The 25,881-nt window shown below is 36.2% G+C and overlaps 1 protein-coding gene across 2 annotated transcripts in view; it reads right to left on the bottom strand.

Annotated features, from left to right (window-relative positions):
• PKHD1 (PKHD1 ciliary IPT domain containing fibrocystin/polyductin) overlaps positions 1-25,881 on the bottom strand; it is a 457,080-nt gene that overhangs the window by 136,675 nt on the left and 294,524 nt on the right. For both annotated transcript variants that reach the window (XM_070360807.1, XM_070360808.1), the window contains 2 exons: positions 18,897-19,010; positions 16,445-16,532 (listed from right to left, as the gene is read on the bottom strand). In XM_070360807.1, the coding sequence (XP_070216908.1) occupies positions 16,445-16,532; positions 18,897-19,010 (202 nt within the window). The remainder of the gene's footprint in view (positions 1-16,444; positions 16,533-18,896; positions 19,011-25,881) is intronic.

Below are 25,881 nucleotides of genomic sequence, written 5' to 3'. Positions count from 1 at the left end.
AGATTATTGTGTGTGTGCGTGATCAGTCATGTCCAACTCTTTGTGACTCCATGGACTGTAGCTGGTCAGGCTCCTCTGTCCGTGGAATTATCATGGCAAGAATACTGGAATGGGTTGCCATTTCCTTCTCCAGGGGATCTTTCCAACACAGGGATCAAACTCCAGTTTCCTGCATCACCTGAATTGGCAGGTGGATTCTTTACTGAGCCACCTGAGAAGTCCACAGTGCATTATTATATAGTCATTAAAAAGCACATAATAGCAGAACACTTAATTACAGTGTTCATTTTTTTCATTGTCTGAAAAAAAGGATATAAAATAACATGCCCATTTATTTTTAATAAAAGTAATGCATGCACAGAAAAAAGAAAATAGGAAAGATGTACACTAAAAAATGTCACCTCGCCAATGGAAGGTGAGTTTATTAGTCATTTTCACTTAAATCTAAATTTTCTAACTTACCAAGTAGTATATTGAAGAAAAAATTTACTTCTTAAAAAGAAAATCAGGTGATGGATATAAAGTCACACCAAAGCCAATTAGGAGTATAACTGAAATCAATCCTTTCCTTCATGGCCAGTATTATTGGGATAATCTTTTTATTTTTTATTTATATTGTTGAATAGAGCTTTTCAGACATAGGTCATGACAATGTTTAGGAAAGTTCCGTGTGAAAAATAAGAATTAAAACTCATTCCCTAGGGAGCACAGGAGATTTATAGGGCTGTAAATTCTTCTGTGTGATACTTTAAGGATGGATACATGCCATTATACATTTGTTGAAGCCCACAGAGCAACACAAAGTATGAACCATAATATAAACTAAGAAATAATTAGAGCCTTATCCCTCAACTCCCTTATATAAGTCCTCTGCTCCAACCTGATGAACCTGCTCACTCTGCCAAGAAATAGATAATGTGCTTCTCACCTATCAATTAAAATATCATCTCCTGTATTCTGCTTTTCAGCCTTAAAAATTTACTGAAGCTCCTTTGCCTTCAAGAAGTCATCCCATGGGAATCTTCTCCACTGAACACCCAGTCCCATTTCTGTTCATCATTTTGACAAAACAGATACCACTGCTTTGTAAATGATTTTGTACTGTCTTCTGTGGCTACTCAACTTTGACATTGTTGTGTGTGTACTAAGTCACTTAAGTCATGTCCGACTCTTTGCAACCCTATGGACTGTAGCCCACCAGGCTCCTCTGTCCATGGGAATTCTGCAGGTAAGAATACTTGAGTGGGTTGCCATTTCCTACTCCAGGAGATCTTCCCAACCCAGCGATGGAACCCACATCACTTCTGTCTCCTGCATTGGCAGGCAGGTTCTTTAACACTAGCGCCACTTGATAGTTAATATTTAATGGAAATAGCACTATCCAGCTATGTAAACCCCAGAGCTCCTCACAATTCTCTAGGCAAAGAGAAAAGGAGTTACTGAAATTATTATTCAAAACTTTACAATAAAAATATAAATGAACTTATCTTTTGTCATGATGGTTTCCAAAACCTTACAGATCTACAAACAATTCTCTCTCCTGTACACTACTGACATCTTGAGATTCTGTATCTCTTAAGAAAATATACAAACGGCAAGGGAGCATGGCTCCTTCTCTGTCTACACAGCAATAGTGGTAAATTCAGGGAAAATTTTGGTTCCAGTGTTAAGAGCCTAGACAGTTCTGCTAGTCAAGTATCAATATTCCTTAAATTCCTTCAATTCAAAGATTCCCTCTTCTTACTTGAAGGAAGACCCATCAACCATTTCAAGAAATCCTAGCTTAAGCCTTAAGGATTTGAATCCCAGCTCAATTTCATGTGTCTGATTAATACTAATAAGAATCTTATAGCTACAGGGGAGAGGGGAGACTTGCTCGTTTTTCTGAGCAAAACACACCAAAAATAATAAATAAACCAAAAAATAAAAAGAGTTGTTTGCATCATAATTGGCTCTAAATGAAACCATATGAGAAGAGAGAGGAAACTGAATAATCACTGCAAAAGTCTCCTGAAAGGTAACTTTTGAAAAGTATAAACAAAATATCAGCAGCTTCCTTTATTTTTGCATTAAAATTTACCTAGTTTAGAGAAAATGCAATACTTTTGGTCAAAAGAACATAATTACAAAGAATGAAACAAATATACTTACAAATTTAAAACTTTTTCCCACCATGTAAAAAGCATTCATATAGAAATACCTATAACTTAAATGAATTTAATTAAACTTTAGGGAGATCTTAATGACAACAGATGCACTTGACCATAGGTTCAGAGTGCTGGATGTCAAAATGTTCTTCCCTGAGGAATTAGAGTAGCCATAGAATTCTGATCTTTAGTAATACTGAGGCTTTTTTTTTTTTTTAACTCCTGTTTAAACTTTCTTTTGTCAATTGCCATTGAAGTTGGCCAAGGACCCTCAGACTCCAATGAATTATGTGAGGTATTTAAAGAAACTGAATCCTGTAATGGTATTGATGGTGACAGTGATAATATGAATGGTCTTTGGGGTCAACTGTTTGTCTGCCATCCCATGCCATGCTTAGTCATGTCCAACTCTTTGAGGCCCTTTGGATTGTAGCCCATCAGGGTCTTCTGTCCATGGGATTTTTTAGGCAAGAATACTAGAGTGGGTTGCCATTTTCCTCCTCCAGTTGATCTTTCAATCCAGGGACTGAGCCCACATCTCCATCGGGAAAGCCCTCAACTGTTTGTCTACCTGATCTATTTTCTCCTTTGTTCCAGGAAATGCATCACATCTCTTCTGAGACCTGATCTCCTCATTCACCACACTAAGTGGTCCTAGTGAGAGCTGCACACCTTTTGCCAAAGGGTGGGCAAGGGATCCAACCTGCCTTCATTAGTTAAAATCCTTTCCCTTTTCCAGCTTTATGAGGTATAATCGAAAAATAAAGCTGTAGGGCTTCCCTTGTGGCTCAGCTGGTAAAGAATCGCCTGCAATGAGGGAGACTTGGGTTTGATCCCTGGGTTGGGAAGATCCCCTGGAGAAGGGAATGGCTACCCACTCCAATACAGTGGCCTGGAGAATTCCATGGACTATATAGTCCATGGGGTCACAAAGAGTCAGGTACGACTGAGCAACTTTCATTCACTCACTCAAGATATTTAAAGCATATAATATGCTGATTTGATATGATATACATACACATTATGAAAAGATTTCCCCACTGAGCTAATTAATATGTCAGTCACCTCACACATTCACCCTTTTTTGCTATTGTTTGGTGAGAACACTTGAGTTCTACTCTCTTAGCAAGTTATATAATACAGTGCTAGCAACTGTAGTCTCCTGGACTTTTGAACTGCAACTAAGGAGAAAGAGAAATTTTCTCTCTAATGGTAAAGCTAGGAAAAGCCAACAGCTTCGGGGTTCAGTTGCACCCTACAGAATGTGGAAATCTCTTCAGTAGGAACAAGTGAGACTGAAATAGAGAAACAGGAGAGGTGGAGGGAGGGCCCAATGCAATTTCCCAAATGGATTAAGAAGGGTTGTTTTTACTTTTACTTTTACTTTCCATTGAAAGAATCCTGGTTAGTGTAATAACTACCATGACGTGAGACTGACTTGGTGCCAGAAACCGGCCTAAGTGCTTTATACACATTGATTCACTTAATCCTTATAACTACTCTATTAACCAAGTATTATTGTTTTCCTATTATAGAAAAAGAAACTGAGACTCAGAGAAAGTACTTTACCTGAAATACACTTTTAGTTAATTGCATAATTAAAAGTATTTTAATCTGCTGTCCTCAATGTTCCAGCTCATTTTCATTGTAGGAATCTATGTCCCTCCTCCCTTCCTAACTCATATGTCTTTTCCAAGCATGGAGACAATAGCCAGTTTGAGATTAGGACCCACCAGCTCATTGGACCAAAAGGAACAATCTTCTTTTGGATACTACAATGTGATCCTGAACTCCTGCTAATAAATGAATAAGGCCACCATCTCTATGTTCTAATATTTGAACTAAGTTGTTATAGTATAATCATGAGGTTTGATTAATGAGCACAAAAATAATTATAATAATTTTCTAATTTAAATTCAATACTCTAATTTATTAGACAAGATGCCATTGAGTCAACAGGCTCCATAAGGTTTGATTTCCAGAAAAGATCCATCAGTCCAGTGTAGCACACACTTATTAGAACTCTTTTTTAATTTCTGTTGTGTGCTGGATGCTAAATAATACACCAAATCGAAAAAAAAACAGTATTTTCCTCTCCTGTAGAACACTACTTGGAGGAACAGGACATGCATACCTGAAGCAGCTTAGTATCAATCATTAAGAAGCATATTTTTATTAAAATTATAAATCATAGAATCACATGTTATATTGATTCAAATGGTAGAAAATCAGTGTGTGCTGGAGGGGAGACTGAATGTCCTGTGGGAGGTGTGATGGAATCTTTAAAGATCCATAGGAAGTGTAAAGGTAAAGAAGAGATGCAAGGGTACTTCTGACCCTCTAATCGGATTTGTCAAACATTTAGGAAGCCAGTACAGAAGCTGTTATAGAAAGGCACATGGAATGCCCAAGTGAGAGTGTAGCAGAAGGAGACACAATGAATACTCCAAACAAAGTGTACCCGCAGAGCGGCCACTGTGGCAAATAACGTAGCAGTTCCCTTAAAAACTAAAAACAGAGTTACCCTATGATCCTGCAATCCCACCCCCCCGCCACAGATCCGGAAAAGACAAAAGCTCTAACTTGGAAAGATACACGCACCCCAACATTCATAGCAGCACTATTTATAATACTAAACAACCCAAGTGCCAAAGAACAGATGAAAAGATAGAGAAGACATGGTATGTATACACAACGGAATATTAATCAGCTATTAAAAAAAAAAGAATGAAATAGTGCCATTTGCAGCGACATGGATGGACCCAGAAATTGTCATACTAAGTGAAATCAGTCAGACAGGGAAAGACAATATTTATGGTATCACTTGTATGTGTAACCCAAAATAACACAAATGAACTTATTTATGAAAGAGAAACAGACAGACGTGAAAAATAAAGTTATGGGTACCAAAGGGGATGGAGGTGTGGGATAAATTGGCAATATGGGATTAACAGATGCAGACTACCATATATAATATAAACAAGGGTTTACTGTATAGGACAGAGAACTACATTCAATATCTTATAATAAACTATAAAGAAAAGGAATATTAGAAAGACATATTAAATTGGCTTTTAATAGAAGACTCTTGAGAGTCCCTTGGACTGCAAGGAGATCCAACCAGTCCATTCTGAAGGAGATCAGCCCTGGGATTTCTTTGGAGGGAATGATGCTAAAGCTGAAACTCCAGTACTTTGGCTACCTCATGTGAAGAGTTGACTCATTGGAAAAGACTCTGATACTAGGAGGGACTGGGGGCAAGAGGAGAAGGGGATGACAGAGGATGAGATGGCTGCATGGCATCACTGACTCAATGGACGTGGGTCTCAGTGAACTCCGGGAGTTGGTGATGAACAGGGAGGCCTGGCGTGCTGCGATTCATGGGTTCGCAAAGAGTCAGACATGACTGAGCAACTGATCTGATCTGATCTGATCTGAATAGAAGGAAGATTGTAGATCAGTGTTTAAAGAAACAGGTTGATTGAGATCTGTAGTTCAGTTAATACTGTACTAATATCAACTTGTTGAATTGTATAGTCTGTGGTTATGTAAGATATCATCAAGGAAAGCTGAATCAAGGGTACATGGGAATTCTATTATTTTTGCAACTTCTTGTGAATCTTAAATTATTTCACATAAAAGGTTAAAAAAAGAAATCCATAAAATGAATGCACTATGATAACCATATATCATTATATATAAATGTATTAAAGTACGCCTCCTCAGGACTGATACTAAATAATTTTGTTTTTAATATGATTGTATTTTTAATATTTATAGTATGTAGAACACAAAAAGTGGAATCAGACAAGCTATGGTAAAAATCCAACCTCAGAAACTATAGCTTTCTGACTTTGGAAATTTTACTTACCTTCTCCAGCCTCAGTTTTTATATCTATAAAGTGCAGATAGTAACATCTAACTTGTAGCACTGAGAAATTTAAGTTAGATAATGTATGTACGATGCTTGGTAGATGTCTGACACAGAATGAGCCTAGATGATAAGAACTCAGTAAGTGGCAGCTAGTTAATTACTATCGATAGTTTTAATTAATAAAATTGAGTTTCTTTCAGAATAGCCTATAACTTGATTCTGAATGAGGTTTTTAACACATTCTTATAAGAAAAATCCATTCATATGGCTCCTGCCAAATTCCAACTTGCTAACCTGATAACAATTAAAGATTCTTATTGATTCCTGTTAGAAATGCCTCCCTGACAAATTCTTCTGAGCATCAGAAAAGCACTTCAAACTCAACATGACCAAATCTGAACTCGTCTTTTCCAACAAATTTAGTCCTCCACTAGTGAATGGTGCTGCCACCCATTTACACAAACCAGAACCAGGAAAGCACCTCATGCCCAGTTCATCCTGAGATGGAGAGGATCCTACAGTCCTTGCCCACTCCCTCCCACCATATCCTCTGCCTGCCTTTTGTCTGGGAAAACTCTAGTCAAATAAGATCAATCAGAGAAGTAAAAAATGTGGAAACAAAGAAAAACAATAAGGAGACTAAATAATAATAATATAACCATTAATCATAGTCAAGGACCTTTCATTCTTTCTCAAAGGCTTATAGATAATATTCTAAGCCATATCCTGTGTGCTGTCTTATAGATACTAAAACACTAGGTGGAAGAAGTTAACTACATGATGACCAGACTACCCAGAACATGAGCTGCCACAATTCTGAGAACTGGCCTCAAAGAAATGGGAACAAATGGAACTTAGTTTAACTAAAAAACCAACAGGAGATGGAACAACGGACTGGTTCCAAACTGGGAAAGGAGTATGTCGAGGCTGTATATTGTCACCCTGCTTATTTAACTTATATGCGGAGTACATCATGTGAAATGCCGGGCTGGATGGAGCACAAGCTGGAATCAAGATTGCCAGGAGAAATATCAATAACCTCAGACCTGCAGATGGCACCATCCTTATGGCAGAAAGTGAGGAGGAACTAAAGAGCCTCTTGATGAAAGTGAAAGAGGAGAGTGAAAAAGTTACCTTAAAACTCAACATTCAGAAAACTAAGATCATGGCATCTGGTCCCATCACTTCATGGCAAATTGATAGGGAAACAATGGAAACAGTGACAGACTTTATTTTCTTGAGTCCAAAATCACTGCAGATGGTGATGGAAGCCATGAAATTAAAAGACGCTTGTTCCTTGAAAGAAAAGCTATGACCAACCTAGACGGCATATTAAAAAGCAGACACATTACTTTGCCAACAAAGTTCTATATAGTCAAAGCTATGGTTTTTCCAGTAGTCATGTATGGATGTGAGAGTTGGACTATAAAGAAAGCTGAGCACCAAAGAATTGATGCTTTTGAACTATGGTGTTGGAGAAGACTCTTGAGAGTCCCTTGGACTGCAAGGATATCAAACCAGTCAATCTTAAAGGAAATCAACCCTGAATATTCATTGAAAGGACTGATGCTGAAGCTGAAACTCCAATACTTTAGCCACTTGATGCAAAGAACTGACTCATTGGAAAAGACCCTGATGCTGGGAAATATTGAAGGCAGGAGGAGAAGGGGATGACAGAGGATGAGATGTTTGGATGGCATCATTGACTCAATAGACATGAGTTTGAGCAAGCTCTCAGAGTTGGTGATAGACAAGGAGGCCTGGCATGTTGCAGTCCATGGGGTCGCAAAAGTTGTACACAACTGAGCAAATGAACTGAACTGAACTTAAAACAACCAAGATGATACTGGTCAGACCACTGATGACCAATTTGCAAATGACCGTTAGAGATGACTATGCTGTTTCTGCATGCAGAGCCTCCTCCCTCCTCACACACATACATTCTGCCTATAAAAGCTTTCACCCTGCTTGTAAGGGAGGAAGAGTCAACCTTTAGACAGATGTCCACCACCCTCCCCACACCCTGTTGCCAGCATCTGAAATAAAGGAAACCTTGCTTTCCATCAGCTTGGCCTGTTTATTGACCTTTGAGCAGCGAGCAGCTGGATCCCACACTCTTGTGGTAACAATCCTAGAGATTTTGTCTCCTGTCTATACATCTACACACTTCTCTCCACTACAAGTTACACTGCCTCTCACTTGCACCTCCTAAGTAGCATCCCTAGATCTGTTTTTGGCCCCTCCTGTTGTCTGTGTTGTACCTAGAATGATTTTTTTAGACATAAAAATGTGAGTATTGGTGCTACCTCCCACCCATACAATCCCCTTCAAAGCCCAAAATAGTTGCACGATGCTATTAGGAGGCTAAACACTGAAATTCTTGATAACATCAGTGAATATAGCCCTGCCTTGTAACTAACCCTTGAAGCCCTGTCATCATGGCTTGTTCTCTCATCAGCCATCCTGGCATTCAGGTCCCTCATGTTCTCCATTCTTCTTCCCAGCACAGACTCACCTCTTGGGTCTCTTTGCCTCAATCACCTGCACTAACTCCTCCTCTATCAACTTCTTAAAAATTAGACTGGCCTCAGTCTCATGTCCAGCCTCCAGTTTTCTCCTCTCCTGGTTGATACGCTTCTAGATCAGTGACACCATCTACTTCATCAACAGGATGCCTCACTGTCATGGTCTCACTGAGCCCTATGTTCTGTATTAAACTGCCTTCTTCACATCTCGACTTGGTGTCTCCAACTTAGCACATCCCTGCCATCGTCTGTCCTGACAAGTCTGTTCCTCTCCGAATCTCCCCATCTCAGTGCATTCTTCCACCACCCACCAGGTTGATCAATCAAAAAACCAGAAGGACTCCCCCATCTCAATATTCAATTCATCAGCAATCAGACAGCATCATTTCTTCTCTCCATCTCCGCTGCCTCCTCCCCAGTCCCAGCCACCATGTTTTTTACCTCAGCTGACCTCCAGATACCCCAGCTTCTGTTCTTGTCTTCATGATACATCAATTTCATAGCACCAGTTGTTGCTGTTTAGTAGTTAAGTAGTGCTAAGTAGTGCCTGACTCTTTTGCGACCCTATGGAATGTAGCCCACCAGGCTCCTCTGTCCATGGGATTATCCTGGCAAGAATACTGGAGTGGGTTGCCATTTCCTTCTCCAGGGGATCTTCCTGACCCAGGGATAGAACCCCGTGTCTCCTGCATTGCAGGCAGATTCTTTACCACTGAGCCACCAGGAAAGTCTAAGCAATTTCAAAACCTAAATCAGATTCCATCAATTCCTCTGTAGAAAACGCTCTGTAACTTTCCCTTTGATCTCTCACATGTAAACAAGGTACCATGTGACTTGGCTTCTGTCATTTCCCTTCTCTAGAAAGATCCTCTCTGTCCACTCAGTGTAAAAGGATACACCTCATATCCCCCAGCTATCTTGGATCATACCACCCAGTTTATTTCCTTACTAGCCTGGTAGGCTGCAGTAGCCTGGTAGGCTGCAGTCCATGGGGTCACATTGGAGAAGGAAAGCAACCCACTTCACTGTGCCTGGAGAATCCCAGGGACAGGGGAGCCTGGTACTGGGGTCTATATGTCTATGTCTATGGGGTCACCTTTCACTTTTCACTTTCACTTTTCACTTTCATGCATTGGAGAAGGAAATGGCAACCCACTTCACTGTCCTTGCCTGGAGAATCCCAGGGACAGGGGAGCCTGGTAGGCTCTATGGGGTCTATATGTCTATGTCTATGGGGTCGCACAGAGTCGGACATGACTGAAGCGACTTCGCAGCAGCAGCAGCACATTTTATAATCTATAACTATGTAACTATGTCCTTCATATTTTTTGATTTGCTTGTTTATTGTCTATCTCCCTCCACTAAGATGTAGACTCCCAGATGACAGCCATTTCTTCAAATTTGCCTCTAAATGTGCAGTGGTTATAGCCACACCTGGCACATAGTAAATGCTCATCAGCTTTTTATTGAATGACTAAGCGCTGTCTGCTCTGGCTACAGTACTCTTCACACACACCCTGCCCCACTTTGCTTAGTGAATGCCCACTCATCTTTCAGTCCCCACCTTTGAAATCACTCTTCAGGGAAGCCTTCTCTAACCTCAATCATTGCCTCAAGTTCTCATGTTTTCAGAATTCTATACCACCTTCCTTCATAGCCTCTATCACAGATGTAATTTTACATTACTCTTTATTTGTTTGATTAATGTCTGAGGGCAGAGATCATGTCAATTTTCACTGGTAATTGTATATTCAGGCCACTGTTCAATGTCTGACATATGGTAAGAATTCACAAAAATTGTATTGAAATATATAACAATGTTAGTATAACTACAAAAATAACAACTTTCTATTAAGATATTCTGTACTTAGAGAAAAACACACCAAAGCAGCAGCTATCTATCAATTCATCAACAGTTTCCTTGCTGTGCTATATGTCTTTCAGACATTTCTTTATTTACATATATCCATACTTAAATATTATTTTTAGTTACAAAAGTAGGCTAATATGTAATTTTTCTCCCCCATCCCCACTGCTTGTATCTCTTCCTTTTTGTCACCTGGAATTCATTCTTTTTCACTTTTGCCAATGTGAAATTTTAAAACGGTATTTAATTTTCGTTTGCTTAATATTTATTTCAGTTCTAGTACAGAACATTTTTCCATATGTTTGTTAGTCATATGCATGTCTTCTTTTGTGATTCATGCAATTCATTCAACTGTTTAGCAATTGATCTTCTGGTATTCATATTGTTTTCTTTTTATTCTTAAGAGTGCTTTACATACAAAAATATTAACCCTCCATATGTACTATTGTATATTGCAAATATTTTCTCCTTTGTCAATTGCCATTTTATTTTGTAACTGACATGTAAAAATACTGGTCTTTTTAATGTTTTCAAATCTATTATTTCTTGCTGTTATGTTTGTTGTAATTCTTGTTATGATCCCACAAGTGTTTCCTAGTTCAAAATTATATAATATTTACTTAAATGTTCTTCAGATAATTTTATGGTTTTGCTTTATAACATTTAGTCATTTTAAATTCCTCTATAATTTACAGTACACTTGCTCCTTGGAAGGAAAGCTATGACAAACCTAGACAGCGTATTAAAAAGCAGAGACATTACTTTGCCAATAAAGTTCTGTATAGTCAAATCTATGGTTTTTCCAGTAGTCATGTATGGATGTGAGAGTTGGACTACAAAGAAAGCTGAGCACCAAAGAACTGATGTTTTTGAACTGTGTCCTTTGGATTGCAAGGAGATCAAACCAGTCAATCCTAAAGGAAATCTGTCCAGAATGATGCTGAAGCTGAAGCTTCAATACTTTGGCCATCTGATGCGAAGAACTGACTCATTGGAAAAGACCCTGATGGTGGGAAACATTGAAGGCAGGAGGAGAAGGGGATGACAGAGGATGAGATGGTTGAATGGCATCACTGCCTCGGTGGACATGAGTTTGAGCAAGCTCTGGGACTTGATGATGGACAAGGAAGCCTGGCATGCTGCAGTCCATGGGGTCACAAAGAGCTGGACATGACTGAGCAACTGAACTGAACTGAACTGATAATTTACAGTAAAGGATAAAGTGAGAATCTAATTTTATATTTTTCCAAAGCATTGACCAATTATTCCAGCACAAATTTTCAACTAAATGGGAAGCCCTTAAAATTGAAATGCTAATTTATTCCAATTCTAAATAATGATACATACCTGGGTCTATTGCTATGTAGTCTCTCCTGTTCTGGTGCCAATAACAGTAATTATTCACATTAAAGGTGTGTGTGTGTATATATATATATATATATATATAAAAATACATACATATATACATATATATATATACATACATACATATATATACATATATTCACATATATATATGCTAATTTATTCTGATATATTCTAATATATGCTAATTTTATATGCTAGTTTTTATATATAATATATTATATATATTATTTATTATAATATATTATAATTATTATATATAATATATAGCTAATATATATAGCTAATTTATATATGCTAATATATATATATATATATATATGCTAATTTATTCCAATTCTAAATAATGATACATACCTGGGTCTATTGCTATATAGTCTCTCCTGTTCTGGTGCCAATAACAATAATTATTCACATTAAAGGTGTGTGTGTGTATATATATATACATATATATACATATATATACATACATACATATATACATACATACATACATATATATATATATATATTCACATATACATATATATATATACATATATTCACATTAAAGGTGTGTGTGTGTGTGTGTATATATATATACATATATATACATACATACATATATATACATACATACATATATATATACACACACACTTTTTATATATATATATATATATGAAAGATCCCTTCACCAAAGGATCCCAACCCAGGGATCAAACCAAGGTCTCCCACATTGCAGGTAGATTCTTTACCAGCTGAGCCACCAGGGAAGCTCAAGAATACTAGAGTGGGTAGCCTAGTCCTTCTCCAGCAGGTCTTCCTGGAATCAAAGCAAGGTCTCCTGCATTGCAGGAGGATTTTTTACCAAATGAGCTACCAGGAAAGCAATATACATATATATACATATATATATGTGTGTATGTATTAAATAATTGATAATGTTTGGCTATCTTCAAGTATTTATTGTACCAAAAGACATAGATTTAATGAGTCAGATTCAAAATGCATTTATTTGGTTTGTGATTAAATTTGCATCAAATTGACATGTTTAAAACATTGAGTTTTTCCATTTATGTTATGCATCATCATTTATTCCAATCTCCTTTATGCCTTTGACTGGTGTTTTATAGATCTGCTTTTATGGCTCCTGTAATTTCACTTCTTTATTTATAGATATTTTCAATTGAAATTTTAAATAACACTGTACACTGTAATTTAAAATTTTATTGCTCACATATTAAAAGCCTATTGATTTGTGCTTTTACTGAATGCTCCTGTTGTTTTTTCAGATGATTCTCTACTTTTCTAGAACAAAAGTGTATATAATCAGCAAAAAAAAAAAAAAACACGATAATTTGAATTCCTCTTGGTAGTTACAGCTGATTTTTTTAGTTACAGTATTTACTTGATTCAATATATTGGCTAAAAATTTGATAACTATTTTTAATGATAGCTGTAATATACAATGATTTTTAATGTCAGTTTTTCAATAGAAAAGAAAGTTGCTTGTATAAGAGAGATTTTTAATTATTTATTTTGTATTATTACTTAAAGCAGTGATTCTCAACTAATGACTAAACCACCCCATTAAGAAACATATCGGTATAGTCTTAATTTATCATTTATTCCAAGAATGCCAGCTGAATTTTACTAAATGCATTTCTGTTTTGTACCAAACTGAACAAATTCTTAGTCTTTATATTGTTTTATTTAGGTAAGTTATATTAATTAATTCGTTTCAAACCATCCTGCTTCTCTTGAATTAATCACTCATTTTCCAATAAATTACTGGATTTCATTTGTTGCTGTTTTATTTAGGATACAACTTGGATGTTGCCTCAGTTTTCTCTTTTTGAGTTATCTTTAGCAGCTGTTTTAAAAATTATTTTATACATGCTTGCTAAAACAAATTGGCAATCTTCATATATTTTTCTATGCTATGGAATAGATTATACAACACAATAAGTATTTGATGACTGAATGAATGAGTAGAACATGCCATAAATTTATTTGAGCGAAATGTATTCTTGGAAATAAATATTTGATAACATTATGATTTTTGCTGTTATTGGTTCTCTCAATTTTTAGTCTTCTTTAGACAATTATGATCATTTATGTTTCTATATATAACTTATTTTTTCTTAATTTCAGAATGATACTCTATAGATATACATATTTTTAGATTACAATTTTAATCTCTTCAATATCTATTATATTTAAATCTCCATTTCTGAATTATATTTTGTTTTGTGTGCTTAGTTATTAAAGATTTACCAGTACTTCTAAAAAAAAAAAATCAAGTCTACTAATTTCCTACTTTGTAAATTACCAATTTCTGTCTTTATCAGGTATGTATTGATTTCATTAGGCTTGTGGTTATTTTGTTTCTGGTTTCTAATACTAACGACCTGATTAATTTATTTTTATATTTTCTTATTCAACAATAAAAGCATTTAATGTGATGACATGTATGGCCATGTCTTATTCAATTCTTATTACTGTTATTTTCCAAGTATTCTATTTATAAAAGTTTGATCTCTTTAATACAAAAGTTATTTAGGAGAAGATATATCATTTTTTTTCTTACATCTTGCAAAAGATTAAGGTAGTTGGCTAAAATTTTGTGTTAATCTCTGTTTATTTTACTGTGATTATGTTGTATATAATTTATTAAAATTTATTAAACTTTTTAATTATAATTATATTGGGGTAAACAAATGTATATTTTATATATACCAATTAAATTTTTACTAGTCATATTTTTCATTTTTTCTTTATAATTTTAATCTAATTTAAAGGTTTAAACTGAAAGAGGTAAGCAAACTTCATTACTTTCATTATTATTTTTGTTTCTATTAATTTCCTTTCTTTTTTTAGAGATTTACTTTATATATTTCATATATAAGATATTACGCTATCTGATATAAAACTTTCCTTACTGTATCTATGCTCATATCTATACTTTCATTACTATTTCTGTTTCTGGTAATTTCCTTTCTTTTTTAGAGATTTACTTTATATATTTCATATATAAGATATTACACTATCTGATATAAAACTTACCTTACTATATCTATACTCATATCTGTACTTTCATTACTATTTCTGTTACTGGTAATTTCCTATCATGTTTTTTAGAGATTTACATTTCTATATCATGTTATCTAGTGTAAAACTTTCCTTACTATGCCTATTCTTATTAATCTTTTTACAATTTCTGGATTTTATTTGCACTCTTAAATTTTAGATTCAGTTTAATCTCTTTATTAGAACACAGTTTTTAATTTTTTTCAGTTCTTGGAAAGTGGAAGGTATATTTTGCTTTCATATGCGAACAGCATTTTAGCAGGGTCTATGTTTATAAGCCAAACCTTTGCCTAGAATCATTTTCCCTACACATGTGTAGATTCTTGCACTACTATCTTCTGACATTTAATGGTGTAGAGAATTCTAATGTTATCAAGCTTTATGTCTTCTTTTGTTTTTCTCTTACTTTTTTCACTGTTTTTTCTTGTGCTGTGAGGATTTGGAGCAGTCATGATTCTCAATGTTGTTCAAATGAAATGGAACTAATTCCAACTCTTTTATGTGTTTTTAGTTGTTTTAATTATTCTTTGTGGTGTCATTATTCTGGACTCTTATTTAAAAGAGCTATTACCAAAATGTGCTTTTATTTTCTGTTCTCTAATACCTTCTCTTTTATTATTTTTATCTCTTTATCTTATCTTTTCATTTGTGTAGATTCCATCAGTTTCTTTTTTATGTTGCCTACTCATTTCATGGAAAAGGGCTTGGCAATCCACTCCAGTATTCTTGCCTGGAGAATCCCATGGACAGAGGAGCCTGGCCGGTTACAAGTCCGTAGAGTCGCAAAGAGTCAGATACAACTGAAGCGACTTAGCATGCACAAACGCACTCACTTTGAGGCAGCGGTGATTTCATTCTTTATTGCCATCAAGGTATTATTAAATTCCATCATTGAATTTAAATTCCATAACGTTCTTTATATACTTCATCTCACTCATTTTGTCTCATCATTTCAATTCAGATATTGTAGTCCCACCTCATATTTCATCTATTATCTCATAGAATTCATATTTTTTAAAGATTTACTGACAGCAGTAAACATGTATTATCTAAAATTTACTCCTTACTTCGAGAACGAACTTACGGTTGCCAGGGGCAAGGATGGGGGAAAGGGATAGTCAGGGAGTTTGGGATGAACGTGTACCCACTGCTATATTTAAAATAGATCAACAAGGACCTACTGTACAGCACATAGAACTCTGCAAATGTTATGTGGCAGCCTGGACAGGAGCAGAGTTTGGGGGAGAATGGATATATGCATATATATGGCTAAGAACCTCACCCAAAACTGTTGCAACATTGTTAATCAACTGTACCTCAATACAAAACAGAAAGTTAAAAAATAAACAATAAAAATAAATAAATAAAATTTACTCCTTAAATAAATTATATCCTCCCCTACCTTTTGCTTGGTTTGTTCTTCTATTATGTTACAGAGAATATTTTAAATCCTTGTAGCCTTTAATATTTCCCACTTATCTAACCTTGAATTATGATTCTTAATCTAAAATTTAATTTCCTATTGTAACAAAACCTCCAGCTGAAGCAAGTTAAACCAAAAAATATATCCCCCTAAATTACTCTCATTCCTTACCTCTCATTGCCTGAAGCTATGTCAGCCCCAAGACGTGTCCAGGATTTCCTAGGATAAGCGCTATGAAGCTGAACTTTCCCAAACACTCCTGAAAATAAAAGGAGCAACAGTTTGATAGGAAACTCCTTCCAAGAAAATTAAGACCACACAAGTAAAATTCATTGGAGGGCTTATTGTGCAAGATACGTGATACAGAAACTATATGTTAAGATGTCCACCTTAGTATAAAAAGAACATTTAAGTGCTTTATTTTCAGCAAGTCACCTATATCTCACATGGCTATGAAACATTTTTCTCTTTAAAGCTATAGAGAAATGAATGCTACATCACATCTAGAAATCCAAGAGCTGGAAAACAGACCACTCTAACAGCTAACTAGTTATATTTCCACCATTAAGTGTCTCCAAACTATTTGCAACTCTGTTGGAAGCTAACTGGTTTTGATATTTTGTGTTATACAGTAGATTTTCCAAAGAAAAGGGTAATTTTGTTTCCTGAAGAAAAAGATTTGGTGCTATGAGCTTTATTTTCAGTGGTTGGACTTCAGATTTTTTTTTTTTTTTTTGCATTACAGATATCAAAGGATAGATCTCTAACTCCTTTGTTTCAAAATATAATTTATTTCAGACTCATAAATTAAAGTCTTACCAGGGACATGCTTGATGAAGTCCAGTTTTATTCCTTCAGGTCTTTCCTCTTACACATTTTATTGCTATTTAAAATCACAAGAGGCAAAATTCTCCATATTTTAGTCATCTAAATATGTTTTGAGCATGAAATCAAGCAGCACCAAAATTATGACTGTGCACCCTTAACATGTATATTTATTTGTTATTAGGTAAATAACCATAAATATAAATGAATATATTTATACATGTTTGAATAGAAGGTTCTAGTATTTTCTTCCTGCACCCAAATGGATTGATTGCCTTCATACCCCTGGATTAATGTACCCCTTGTACTGAAATCCAAAGATTTCATAATTTTTAGCAGCAAATGCATAAATAAAGGAAGTAAACACCAGCCAGGCATAAATAGTATGCTTTGGGCTTTCATCCAATGTGAACTAAAAAAGCTCAATTAATTAGAACTTAATCAACTATTTGTGTCAGCACCCACAATTTTACCATACTCTAATTCAGCAAAAAGTCAGAAGATAATAAAACTAAAATAAGGATTAGTGGAAATGAAAACAATATTCCCACTTTCAGGACATGTCGTGGAATCAGTCTTTCATAACAATAATATAATATCATCATTATCAAAAAATTAATCTTTTCCACTATTAGCTAAGAAATCTAGATAGGAGAGGGACATGGAGTAATTCAGAAGAATTTCTAACAACAAAGATTGTAACATAAACCATTTTATTTCCTTTAATTTACCAGAAAGATTTCCTGATCATTCCCAGTCACCAAAGGTTTACTGCAAAACGACACAATTTCTTAGTTGTTTCAAGGAGATTATAATACTTGAAGAGATTATTTTAAATTTTACTCATGCGGTGACAAACATTTCATTCCTTTTTCAATTTAGCATCAGAGAAATTTTCAAAAAACACTTTTTTGGCAATACAGCTGACATTGGGAATCAAGCCGCACACCCTCATATACTCCTAACACAAGTCCAGTTCACGTCTTTGGTGGCACTCCATGGAACATACTGGTTACCAGACCAAAAAAGTCTGTGTTCCTGTTATGATCCATCTAGTCTGTCAACTTGGAAAAAAGTAAAATATTCCTTAACCTCATGTTCATAAAAAGATAAATAGCACCTATGAAAAATCATTTGGAAGCAATAAAGCACTCTCAAAGTATTATATGGCAAGGGCTATACTTTATGAAACTAGGTTATCAAACTTCATACTATCCTACAATGATTGTTTCCATTTTACTGAGTGACTGAGATCTTATAAAATTGGAATTGCCATACAGAGAAAATAAGAAAATACCAGAAATCTATAAAAAGTCTCCTATACTTTTCCCTTAAAACTACTTTATTGTGTGGCCCTTACATTATACTTATACAAGCTCAGTCCCAGTTTCTTTGTTCTTCTGTAGATGAATTTTAAAATAGGACTTGGTACTATGGCAGTTTCAAATAAGAAACTGTCAACAGTAAATGTTTCTTAATAATCTTTAGATCTAGCAGTTAAAAATATTATGAATAACTACACAGACTGTCCAGCTTTTGGTGTCTGACCAGTCTGGATAAAAATCTAAGGTTCTAACAGCATAACACTCCATGGGTTTCAGCATATTGTTTATCATTTCTGAGTCTTAGTTTTGACATCTCTAGAATGGATACTCCTTACCAGAGAGCCATTAAATGAAATCATAAATATAAATTCTCTGGAAGACTGCCTGGAATTTGGCAGGTGTTCTATGAATGATACTTCCCTATCAGAAATACATATATTTCATTTTTAATAAGAATGGCATTATACTCTTACCAATTGTTCCTGGATCAATATGAATTCCACTGAAACGGTCACAAAAGACTCCCTCTGAAGCTCTAAGGAGAATTAGAAGCTTTTTTTCTTTTTCTAAGGGATTTTCTGAAGTACCTGTTTAAAAAGAAAAATATATAATGTAAATTTATTTGAAGTTAAGGAGATAGAAGGAAGTTGTGATGTAATTTTGAGGGTGCAAAATAGATGCTATAAAATAGAGCAGGTGGAAAACAGCCAATGTTGCACAGATGAAATAAGAAAAGGTGGAGAAATGAGATGCAGCAAACTTGTCTGAGGGAGACTGGATTACTGCTCAGCAAATATTTACTCTTTTTAAGGCAGAGTGTACTTTCCTGACCTATTAACAGTGAGCCTGGTCACATGATTTGTTTCGGCCAATGAAATTTGGGTAGAAGTGACAGTAATGCCAGTTCTGAGTTGATGCTTTAAAATGCTGGACAAGTTTCATCTGATCTTTTATAATAATATTTCCTGCCATGCAAGGAGAATTCCTTAAATAGCCCCCAGGGTCTGGATGAAGAAACATATGCAGCAGACCCAAACAAAACCCCTTAGCTGGAACCAAGTCAAACCGAGTCTGGCATCAATATTTGTTGTTGAGAGCCACTGAAACTTGGGGATTCTTTGTTACCCAGCATTATTCCAGCAAAACCTGACATACACTGTCTATGGCTGGATCCCCACATTGCTTTGCATGTATTTTAACAATTAATCTTCACAACACACCAGAGAAGTAAGATTCTCATCTCAGTGTTAAATACTCATACAGAACGAGGAACAGGGGCTAAGGAATTCATCTAAATTTATCCAACTAGTAAGTAATGGTCTGAATTTGAACAATGATCTGTTTGTGCTGTGTTTTATGAAACAAATAATAGGTTATTATCTAAGCCTAAACTCTTTTAACAGCATAAGGACACAATCTTCAGGCTGTGATGTTCAATGAGCAGTTGTTGATGTAAACTGCAGAGTTTGGTCACTTTCACAGAAATAGAATTGTTTGGGGAAATTACTGAAACTGTGTTTCTGAGTATGAACCTATCAAAGATTATTTTCTTCAGGAATATATCTTCAGGAATATATCGCTCAGTCGTGTCTGACTCTTTGCGACCCCGTGGACTGTAGCCTACCAGGCTCCTCTGTCCATGGGATTTTGCAGGCAATAGTACTAGAGTGGATTGCCATTTCCTTCTCCAGGGGATCTTCCCAACCCAGAGATCGAACCCGGGTCTTCCGCATTGTAGACAGACGCTTTACCATCTGAGCCACCAGGAAGTCCTGGAATATATCTTAGAGGATATGAAATATTACAAAGCCCAGGTAGCACTAGTGGTAAAGAGCCTGCCTACCAATGCCAGTGCACAAGTAAGAAATGCGGGTTTGATCCCTGGGTCTGGAAGATCCTCTGGAGAAGGAAATGGTATTCTTGCCTGGAAAATCCCATAGACAGAGGAGCCTGGCAGGCTACAGTCCATAAGGTCGCAAAGAGTCAGACATGACTAAAACAACTTAGTACACTTATTAGATTTTTAAAGAAGCAACTAATGAGAAGATTATCTCCAAACTGGATAAGAGAAGCAGACAAAACACATCTGCTATCAAACATGTCTTTCCACTTTGAAATGCCTGAAAACATAACCCAGAATGAGGCTGCCAAATATGATAAGAAGTAAATGGAAACTTAAAATGTCCTGGTTGTTCTTTTGGCTAAGTGGTCTTTCAGGGGCATAAAATCATGTTCCCAGTTGGCACCCCATGTATACCTGGGTAGCCAAAAGCTCAGTGTGAGTTGCCAGCTTGCTGCATACCTAGCTCTATAGTCCAGGCTTCATAGCCATCGGTCTACAAACGAGTGTTCAAAGTAAGACTCAGAGAGATAAGTAAATTTTCCTGGAGTCAAACAGTAGGCCAATGGGCATGCAAGAATTAGACCCCACAGCCTGTTTTCTCAATAAGATGGTACTTGGTGGCTCCACCTAGGTACTCAGCTGAGTGGCTAATATATCCTCTTAGCCAAAACAAAGACGTGCTAGAGCAGAAAGAAGGGATGCTGGGGAGGAGGAGAATGTTCAGAAAATGTGTGCGGTGTAGCTCTTATCTGGCGGTTTGAAGTCTGTCCAGTAAGCTGTTTTCCAACTGTGATTTCATTTATTTCACGGAGGGTAGTTTAGATTCTTGGGGGGAAAATGGCCTAGCACTAAACAGATACCAGAGAAAAAAAAAAAAAAAAAAGTAGGACAGCTTTTGCCCTAGAGAAATGTATGCAGAGTCCCACGAAAAGAGTTCAACGTTCCTCTAAAATCAGAGATTAAATCAATTATGCAACCCAAAACAGCAGCACATGCGGAGCTTTCACAGAAAGTCTGGGCAAAATTAGTCAGCCTGCCGTGATCTTTGGGTATCTGAAATGGCCAGAGTTTGGATTCTTCACTGTGATGTGGGGGAAGGGAAACATGGAGACCAAGGGAACAAGCAGAAAGAAGGCAAGAATGACCTAAGAGAAGGAAAGACATGCTATGTTAACATGAAAACAGTGTCTCTCGAATGTGTAGAAGCTGTTCAATGAGAAGCCTTAAAGTTCAAACTCCTCACTGAATGCTCAAATCCAGCAAAAGAAAGGTGAAGCGCCCTCACCAGCCTGGGCTTTGTCCCTAATTGAGAGGAACCATAGCTAAGAGAAGGATCTAGGAATCATACAATCCTCCGATTTTCCTCTCTAAAGCTGCTTAGAGATGCTCTAAACTGTAACAAAAGGCATTTTCAGGCTTGATGGATGCAGATACTCACAAAGGAGGGGAAATTGTTGTTGCCATGCTGCAGAGACAAGCCAGGTGTTTTTGCATACATGATTTCACTGAATTCTCACAACCCAGTGATGGATATCGCTAAGGTTCTCATGAGGAGATGGCAACAAAGAGAGGTTAAGGAGCATTTAAGAAATGACACAGCTAAAGAGCGGGGGAGCTGGGCTTAGGCTGAAAAGTCCCATCAGTGAACACGTGGCCACAGAGGAACAGGAAAGAAGTAAAGAGAAGTTGTCACAATTTAGGATGATGGTGGGCAATGGAGGGGAAACAGAATACGTTCCAGATGCTAAAATCACCTGGGGAGATGGAAGGAAAGTAAGTTCTGGTATATAAAAGATAACTGTTATTATAATGATTTGAGGAATATGGTACAAATGGATTCCATGAACTTCAAAGGTAAGAAAAAGGGAAAAGGGCCTTATATGATTTTATTAACTCTTTGGTATAATCAATTACAAACCTAGTTTACACGTAAAGTCCACCCTTTGAGCATGACTCTCCATACCTGGTAACTAAGCCAACATACACTGAACTACTTACTTTCTGCTCCCTCTACCCTCCTATGTGTCCGTGAGATTCCCCAGGCTTTTATATGCCTGCCTCATCCTGTCCTGTTCCTAATCACCCCTCAAAACTTGGCTTCACTGTAGTTTATTTCTAAAAGCCTCCTATGACTTTGAACTAGATGTCCCCTTGTGTGCATAAAAAGGTCCAGGCCCCTTGTTGCAGTAAGTCTCCTTTGAGGAACTTGCCCTAAAGAAACAATATGGAACACAGGCAAAGGTCAATGCCCAAAGTTCTCCTCTGCAGTGTTATCTATTTATAATTGCGAACATTGGAAAATGCTTTGAAATAGCAAATGATTGGAAACAAATTTATGCCTTCAGAACTACTCCCTTCCCCTGCCTGTCAGTTTCCTTGCCACGCTAAAGAGCTGAGCCACCTTAACCAAGTCCCCAAACAAGACCAAACCAAGCTCAGAGGCAGCCTTCTCTACGATCCTTCCTGTCAACTACATCTGTGTTAAGGGGCCTTCTGTGGGCTACCACACATCCCGTGTTTTCCCTCAATGCTTCAAAACTATATTCTAAATGCCTTCTATTAGGCTTCCTACTCTTTACAGTACACTCCCGGAGAGAAAAGGCTGTGTCTTTCTAGCAGAGTTCACTTATGGTTTGTCCCCCAAACAGTGAACTAGGTAATTTTAACCAGTCCTCTTGCAGAAAACAATCAGATACTCCACAGTAAAAAAGACTCATTTCACCCATAAGAATACTAAGTATGTATGTGCCTAGCATCATAGCTTCAGAGTAAATAAAGCAAAAATTAAAAGAAGTATAAGGAAAAGTAGATATACCTAAAATAACAGTGTCAAATTAAACACAACTGCTCATAAAATAAACAAGGAAATAATAAGGATGTAACAGTTTTGACTAATACAATTAACAAATAATAGGTGTAGATGGGAAATAGACTCATAAAGAAAACATATTCTTTTCAAGCTTGAATAAAACATTCACAAATATGGATCATATGATGACCCTAAAGCAAATTTAGCAAATTTAAAAGGATTAAAACCATACAGCATATGTTTGCTTACCATATTTCAGTGAAAATATACAGTTCATCTAGGGAAAGATCTATAAAATGAATTATATTAAAATAAAGGTTTTCCAGTTATCTAGAAACACCATTAGAAGACTGAAAAAGCAAGCCACAGATTAGGCAAAGGTATTTGCAACACATATAACTAACAAAAGATACTTTCCAAAATATGTAAGTGACTTCAACAAATCAATATAAAAAAGATAATTCATCATTTAAAAGGGGGCAAGAGAGTAGCTACTTCAAAAAAAAAGATACCAAATAGACAAGAAAAATTTCAAAAGTGCTCAAATCACATTAGAGATACACAAATTAACACAATCATGAGATCCCATTACATTCCCACTAGCATGGAGAAGGCAATGGCATCCCACTCCAGTACTCTTGCCTGGAAAATCCCATGGATGGAGGAGCCTGGTAGGCTGCAGCCCATGGGGTCGCTAAGAGTTGGACACGACTGGGTGACTTCACTTTCAGTTTTCACTTTCATGCATTGGAGGAGGAAATGGCAAATTTCCCACTCCAGTGTTCTTGCCTGGAGAATCCCAGGGACGGTGGGGCCTGGTGGGCTGCCATCTATGGGGTCGCACAGAGTCGGACACGACTGAAGTGACTTAGCAGCAGCAGCAGCAGCATGGATTCCTGTTTATGTGCTCTTTATTTTATGAACTTGTCTGTACATGTGTTATATTTTATACACATGTCATATTCTAAACACAGTAAGTGATTATATTTCAAGGATACTCGTCAATAAGTACTTATTCATCAAAAGAATGAAAATTGGTCAAAATTACGTTTGTTTTTCTGCTTCTCTAAACCATTAAATGTTTTAAAGCTTTAATGAAGTATAACTGACATACAAAAAATGCATATTTTTAAGGTTTATTTACCAAAATGGTTACTGTTAAGTCAGTCTAGTAGAGACAAACCCAAGATAGATCGTGCTTTAAAACCTATACATTTAAGAAAAATGTGATGTTTGTCAGAGAACTAATATCCATCTGAAAATAGATAATTCTATTCTTGATCTGATATTGAAATATGTGTTATTTAACTGTGGGCTACCAATCTTCTTAGGACCTCACAGAAATGGAGTTTAGTGCTTGCTGAACCTATAAAGAACACAGGTTTTATGCTTTTGCCCTTGTAGTTAAATAAGTACAATATTTATAAGCCATATTATTTTGATTTCACCTTTTTATTAACCAGTAGTTTGATTACAGAATGATCAGTGTAGACAGAAACTGATTAGTTGGCTGATGATCTATATTAGTTAAGTTACAAACTATTTAACAGATATCTATGTACCCTTAAATTTACATATGAAATATATAGTTAATTTGTTATATTTTTAATCATAAACTTGAAAGAATATATTTTTTTGGCTTGGGTTTTTTATTTAATATATTATTTTTAAACAAACATCATCTGAGGATTCTCTCTGGCAACTCAAGAAGTCTGACTATTGGGTATTGTGGCTTTAAGCTGGAGGATATGTTTTAATCTACACTTTTCTCTGGTTTGTCTCCTTCTTATTACTTAATCATCCAATGAGCCTTACAGAACTGTCAGTTTGGAAGGCAATAAACTGTGTATGGATTTTTCTTCTTCTTTAGGATTGAGACAGTCCCAATCATGGAAGCAATGAAACTTCCATACACGTAGTACTTCATTTCCTGACAATCAAAGTCATGTGCTAATGATGACCTTAGGCTCCTGGCTACAAAGTGAGACAGGGCTGACAAATACCCATCATGGTCTCTGCAAAACAATATGTGACAACTTTTAGGCTAAAAACCCAGTTCCTACCATAATTACTGAGTGACTAGGCAGTGCATCATGTGACCTGGCTCTGACAGGCCAGGTACAATGTTCTGCAGAGTCCTCAGGGACACTGAAATGTGGGGCATGTGTTGTTTACTTAGGGATCAAGGAGATTTCTGTGAAGTTTTAAAGACACACATATATTATTACTGATTATCCCTCTCTGAAATTCTCCTACAAACTATCACGAGAGAATTTTCATTTGCAATTTTAAAAGTATGCATAAGATTAAAACACTTTCCATCGAGTTGCACATTTGGATCAATAACATGTTAACATCACTGATATCTAAGATAACAAAGCACACAAATTAAAGCATGGAAATGATGTCTCATCTGAAAAAGGACAGTGATGTAAAGGATGCGTACAGACAGCTATTCCTGGGCAAAGAAATACAAACATTTAAAACACTCAACAAACCAATGTTTATTGAACAGGCTTTGAGTCAGGCATTTTTATAAGTCTTCCTCTCCTAGACAGAGTAAGACTGAAAATACTTTAGATTTGTACAAGATCACCAATTTTTTCAATGTGTTTTTACCCCCGTTTATTTCTCCCATATGGGGGTGGGGAAACATAGTCGCTTATACATTAACACTACAAGTCCGTCCTCGCAGTTGTTGAAATTTAAGTGTCAGGAGACTGGATGTATTGCAAGAAAAAGGTATTAAGCTGAAAGACAGACTTAGATGTGTTCATTCATTTATATATACACTAGTCAGTCATAT

The sequence above is a fragment of the Bos mutus genome, chromosome 23, assembly GCF_027580195.1.
Source record: "Bos mutus isolate GX-2022 chromosome 23, NWIPB_WYAK_1.1, whole genome shotgun sequence".
Classification (NCBI taxonomy): domain Eukaryota; kingdom Metazoa; phylum Chordata; class Mammalia; order Artiodactyla; family Bovidae; genus Bos; species Bos mutus.
Note: the sequence above shows the minus strand (reverse complement) of the source record. Positions and strands in the feature narration are given on the sequence as shown.